The following is a 7500-nucleotide window of genomic DNA, read 5'->3' as shown; positions in this document are numbered from 1 at the left end:
CTGCCTGACATGCGTAACCCAATCAGCGGCACATACGGCTGTGACGTCACACCCACGCCGTGCCTCAGCCAATCACAGCCACGCTCACGCTCTCGCTCACGCCACTCTAGCCCAGAAACTTTATAGAAAAAATATTTAATTTTTTGCTCGATAAATATTTATATAAAATTTTCTTTTACACCCATCATCATGAAAGCTTCACATATTCCTATTTAAAACAAGTACTCCTAAAATGATAACTTAGATTTATTTTAAAAATTTATTTTAATTATTCATACTAATTGGGGTATAATTAACCGTATGTTAATTAACAGGATAGATTCTTATTTACTTTCAAAACCTATTTAACTAAACAAAACTACCCAAGACCTTTCATTTCATGTATAATGCTTACATATTCGTACGAATTCTATATGCGTTATCAGTGTTTAACTTTGATCGCGATTTACTCAAAACTACGAATTTCGGGTTATGATTGTTTGGCGCACGGGGCCTCATATGATCTATATTTATATATATATATTTTTTTATAACTATTTATAATATATGTATATATATGTATAAATATATATACATATAATAAAATATATATATTATGTACATATATATACACATATTTATGTTTATATGTATATATATATATGTACTTATATGTATGATTATATTTTTATGTTTATATTTTGTCAGAGGTTTTTCTTTTTAATGGTACTATATTTACTTCTAGTGGCTATCTGAAAGCACGTCAGCACTTGCAAGAAGGAAACTATGGAGAAATTATTGAATGTTGTCAGAATGAATTGGCCAACCCTTTAACCCCTCACAAGGTTGAAGCCTTGCTCTTACGGGCAACTCTGTATCAGCTTCGTGGGGAAGGCAAGAAAGCTATGGATGACCTCACTGAGCTCATTAACATAGAAAATGCACCCTTAAAGGTTAGAAAGATTTTATTTGATTGCTAGTCTCTTTAAATAAGACATTCTTATACTGATTTATTTTAATTCTGCAAAATTGTGATGCTTATTCAAGTTTGTAAATGTTTTTTAAGCTTATTTATAGCATTGATAAGGGCTGGCAGTATAGGAGTTATAATTTTATAAAATTTTCCTTCCAGATGCGTGTGAATGCTCTTGTGAAGCGTGGATCCCTACACATGCAACATGAAAGAGTAGATGATAGTTTGCGTGACTTTGACAAGGCTGCATTACTAGACCCAAGTAACTGTGATGTTTTTCATCATAGAGGACAGGTGAGTTTCTTTTTTAAAAGTGCAAATATGGATAACAATAATGAAATACCTACAAGGACATTTGAATGGTACAGTTTTACTAGACATCAAATATTCTTCATAGATTGTTAAAAGGTTGTGGATGTATGTACACACAAAATTTGCTGTAAATCAAGTGATTCCTGTCTTACTAGTGAAAATTTATTCTTAAAAAGTCTTTATGCATTTCACTCTAGAAATAATTAAAAACTGCCTTTAGATTGCTTGTAAATTTTGTCAACTCTATTTACATATTTACTCAGGGGTATGTGGTGTATAATCAATGCAGTACAACCATTGCAGTACAACCTTTCCTGCACCATAGAATATAACAGAGTTTAGTTGATAAGAAAATACAGCAACGTAGAAGTTTGCCTTGTATTTATTTCTGCTGCACCAGTGACACCTTGATTGAACCATTTTCATCCATGTTTAATCATGTTTGATCTTGAGTACAAATCTTGATGTGGATTATGTGCAAGGGGTATTACAGGTATTCATAATGGTGATAAAAGTAGTGTGACATCAATCCCAGCTGTACCTGTTTGACAGTCATCCACATAATATATTAACCTGTTAATGCCAGGTGACGTGATATCAAGTCGTGGTGGCAGCACTTGTAGCTGGGGACATAATATCACATCACAGTTTTTTTGTATGGCTGGCACATTGGGTGATTGTGCGCAGAGGGTGGTCGCGTCTAGAGAGGGTGAATAGCCCAAGGTGTTAGGCTTACATACTTGAAATGCCCCAGCGTTAAGACTGGGTAGAGCCTAAAATGCCTTATAATCAGGTTTAAGCATTTTCATTCAACCCACTTTAATTTTAGGCATCACCCTTGCTATCCTATTGAGCTTTTATAGTACACAAAGTGTTTTAGATCTTTTTATCATAATTGTAATACTGCTCATGTTGAATAGCAGAAAACTTGAAATAAAATGGCAGAACAACCTTCCATACACTTTTCTTAAGACTGGAAGATGAAATTCAGTAGGACATCAGATCTATTGCCTCATTATTTTTATAGTGAGGTCATGGGGCATCCACTGGAGTATGTGGAGTATGGAGTACGTCGGGACTGGTGTATGTGGATAAGAACCATTTGTCTTCAAAGACAGTGTGCCCTTTCCCCATGCTACCACTCAATTCCAGTAAATCCAGTGCTGCCTTTATTGAGGCTGGCACAGTGCTCTTATCCTGGCCCGTGTAAATCCGGAAACATGAAGTGTATCCGCTAGACGGGCTAGTACTGGCCAATTTGTACACTTTCAAACCAAACCTAGCCCGCTTGTTTTTCTTGAAGGTGACAAACTTCATTCACCCATGGAACTTCCGCAAAGACTTGTCTAAGGTAATGTCTTTCTCAGGAACCAAGTTCTCAACAAAGGCAGTGTTGAGGGTGTCTATAACCGTTCAGAGTTTCCCCAGATGCCTCTTGGGAACCTCTTCCCCATCCTCCAGTTGTGCAAAATGGAGGTGGGTTGTAAGTGGTCAAATCAATCCCAGGACATTGTTTGTGGAAATAGCTCAACATGAACGGTTGGGTGATGGGACCAGAAATCCCGGTAATAGGGAAGTTTGTGGAACCCCATCGTCACCCACAGACCAAAGTATGCCATCAGCTTCTCCTTGGACATGGGAGTCCACTTCTTCATGTGAGGGGAGACAGAAGGGGAGATACCTGCATTCCTAGAAAACAAAAATCAAATGTCATGAACACAATTCCAAATTCGATAAATGGCTTATATGTACACAAACTGTAATAACAACAAAAACAGTAAAAAATTATGAACCCACCTTTTGGTCTTGCAGATGATGTGTTGAAGGTGATCGTCCATGAAAAAACTCTGGAAGATCTCAAGGGGACTGCTGGTTGCATCCAGGTCTACCTTGGCCCTAGGAGAACCAGCAAACCCAAACCTTTTCAGTTCATTATCCTTCTTTCGCTAAACAAAATTAGGAGTCCCAGGTTTGTTCCTCTGCCGCACACTGGAGGCGAAGGTAGACACTGGCTCGTCACTGTCGAGGGTTGTGTCCTACTGGCTGACATAGTCTAGCTCGTCCTCCGGGTTTGCACCATTATCACTATCCTCCTCTGCCTTGCTAGTAACGTATTAGTCCCTGCTACTCTCCCCATCAGAGGAGTTGTCAGGGGACGTCAGTCTTTGTGAGGCAGAGGAAGCAGGTCTGTGGCGTATCCCAGATGTTCATTGCTGGGGCTCATCAACATCTGAACAGGAGGAGGGGAGGAGCAGCGTTTGGCGCGGTCTCTTTGGAGCCTTATTGAGTGATGTATAGGGAGTCAACAACCTCCTCATATACCCAAAGTTTTCCTCAATTTCCTGTCAGGTTTGACTAATAGGAACTTCATATCAAACAACATGGTAGAAGTAGACCAGTCAGGTCAAGGGAATGATGTTACATCCTGTGACGTTGGTCACACGTGATCTTATGTAAATGGTGATGCGGGACTCGCATGACAAAATATCGTGACTTCATGTAAATAATGATGAGCGATTCACAAGACAGAATGTCATCATGGCATCACTTGTGGTGATGGGAAATGCGTGTGATTTCATGTAAAATCTCTGATTTTACTCTTTTACTTTACTTGCCTCCTGCTGTTGCAATGCCGGCACTCAGTAAAGGCAGAAATGCAAACTTTGTGTGTAAACGTATAGTTTCAATAAATGTGTGACACCTGGTAAATGATTTTCAGGGACATCACACAGGTGTGACACACAGCATTACACACTTTTTGCCATGTCATATATACACAACACCTGGCATCATTGGGTTAATGAGATATGACTATTATTAACAATAATTCATCATTTTCCTCACAGATATTGAAAACATTGTTTATTTGTATTCTTTACTTTATTGAATATTATTTATTTTTTATATAATTTTGTTTTTATTTGTTTTTAATTTCTTTCTTTTCAGATCCATCTCTTGATAGGTAAAGTTGATTCTGCAATATCAGATTTCAAGAAAGCTGTAGACCTCAACTCAAACTTCCCTATTGCCTTTGTTCAGAAGTGTTACACTGATTACAGGTAATAACATGAGATACCAATAGACTTGTAATATAAATTATGTGAATATATATATATATATATATATATATATATATATATATATATATATATATATATACATATATATAAATATATATATACATATATTATGTATATGTATAATGTATATATATATATATAATGTATATATATATAATGTATATATATATTATGTATATATATATATATATATATATATATATATATATATATATATATAATGTATGTATGTATAAATATATACATATACATATACATATACATATACATATACATACCTATATATATATATGTATATATATGTATATATGTATATATATATATATGTATATATGTATATATATATATATATATATATACATATATATATATATATATACATATACATATATACGTATATATAAACATACATATATACATGTATAAACATATATACATATATCTATATATGTATATGTATATGTATATGTATGTATGTATATGTATATGTATATGTATATGTATATGTATATATGTATATATATGTACATATATATGTAAATATATATATATACATATATACATATACATACATCCATTATATATATATATATATGTTATATATATATGTATATATGTATATGTATATGTATATGTATATATGTATATATATATATATATATTTATACATATATATACATACATGTGTATATATGTATATACATGTATATATATCCATACATATATGTGTGTATATATATAAATGTATATATACATATATATATTTAATTGTTTATATATATGTATATATATAATACCCTGTGTATATATATATACATGTATATATACATACATGTATATATACATACATGTATATACACATATACATACATGCATACACACATACATACATACGTACATATATACATATACACACATATATATGTAAATATATATATATATATATATATATATATATATATATATATATATGTATGTATATGTATGTATGTATATACATGTATATGTATGTATGTATATACATGTATATGTATGTATGTATATACATGTATATGTATGTATGTATATACATGTATATGTATGTATGTATATATACATGTATATGTATGTATGTATATATACATGTATATGTATGTATGTATATATACATGTATGTATATACAGGTATATATACATATATGTATGGCAGATAAACCCACTATACACAAAAAATATTTTTTGAAAAGGAGACAACAGTTTCAAGATCCATCTGGATCCCATCTTCAGACCTGAAGATGGGATCCAGATGGATCATGAAACTGTCTCCTTTTCAATAAATCTGTTTTGTGTATAGTGGGTTTATCTGCCATTTATCAACACGGAAGAGTGTTTTGCAAGTCACATATATGTATATATATCATGTATATATATATACAAATATATACATATATATACATATATACATGTATATATATTATATATATACATGTATGATATATATACATGTATATATATATACATGTATGATATATATACATGTATGATATATATACATGTATGTATATATATACATGTATATATATATACATGTATGATATATATACATGTAGATGTATACATATATATGTAAATATATACATATACATGTATATATATTATAGATATTATATATATATTATATATTAATATATATAGTATATATATTATATATTAATGAATATATATGTATATATATGTATAATATATATGTATAATATATATATATATATATATATATATATATATATATATATATATTTATATATATATATATATATATTTATATATGATATATATGCTTAAATATTATATATATATATATATATATATGTATATATGTATATATATATGTATATATATGTATAACATATGAATGTATATATATATATAAATGTATATATGTATGAATGTATATATATATATTTAATTGTATATATATATATTTATTTGTATATATATACGTATGTATACATATGTATATATATGTATGTATACATATGTATATATACATGTATATATACATATATATGTATATATATATATACATGTATATGTATATGTATATATACATATATATATACATGTATATGTATATGTATATATATATGTCTATATAATATTTGTATATGTATATATATATATATATATATATATATATATGTATAGATATATATATGCATACAGATATATATTTGTATATATATATTTCTATATATAGATATCTGTATATATATGTATATATATATATATACATATATATATGTATATATATGTATATATGTATATACATATATATATGTATATATATGTATACATGTGTATATACGTATATATATGTATATATTATATATGTGTATATATATAGGTGTATATATACATGTATGTGTATATATATATATATATATATATATATATATATATTATATATATATATATATAATCTATTTATATGATATATATATGTGGATATATATAAAATATATTTATATATAATGTATGTATATGTGTATATATTATGTATATATAAATGTATATATTTGTATATATTTATCTATATATGTATATAGTTATCTGTATATATGTAAATATGTATATATATGTATATATTTATCTGTATATATGTAGTAACTATGTGTGTATATGTATATATATGTGTGTGTATATGCATATATATGTGTATGTAGATATATATATTATATATATGTATATATACGTATATATGTGTATATACATATATATATATATATGTATAAATTATATATGTGTATATACATGTATATATACATGTATGTATATATATATTTATATAATATATAGAGTTATGTATAATATATGTATATGTATATATTTGTGTATATATGTATGTATATATGTATATATATGTAAATATATATATATGTAGATATATAAATATTTAGATATATAGATATATATATATCTGTATATATATATATATTTAGCTGTATATATGTATATATATATCTATTTATATGTATATATTTAGCTATATGTATGTATACATGTATATATGTATAAATATGTGCTTATATATTTATATTTATGTATGTATATATATATCTATATATATATGTATGTATATATATACCTATATATATATGTATGTATATATATTATATG

The 7500-nt window shown here is 28.0% G+C and overlaps 1 protein-coding gene across 1 annotated transcript in view; it reads left to right on the top strand.

The window, feature by feature from the left end:
• Positions 1 to 7500, top strand: part of Tom70 (translocase of outer membrane 70) — a 46237-nt gene that overhangs the window by 31696 nt on the left and 7041 nt on the right. The window contains exons 5-7 of the mRNA XM_086537420.1: positions 725 to 932; positions 1112 to 1246; positions 4211 to 4323. Coding sequence (XP_086393546.1) covers positions 725 to 932; positions 1112 to 1246; positions 4211 to 4323 — 456 coding nt within the window. The remainder of the gene's footprint in view (positions 1 to 724; positions 933 to 1111; positions 1247 to 4210; positions 4324 to 7500) is intronic.

Source organism: Penaeus japonicus, unplaced genomic scaffold (assembly GCF_977035675.1).
Source record: "Penaeus japonicus unplaced genomic scaffold, GWHDUDI00000001_assembly GWHDUDI00000005, whole genome shotgun sequence".
Lineage (NCBI taxonomy): Eukaryota > Metazoa > Arthropoda > Malacostraca > Decapoda > Penaeidae > Penaeus > Penaeus japonicus.
The sequence above is the reverse complement of the archived record's forward strand: the minus strand, read 5'-3'. Positions and strand labels throughout refer to the sequence as shown.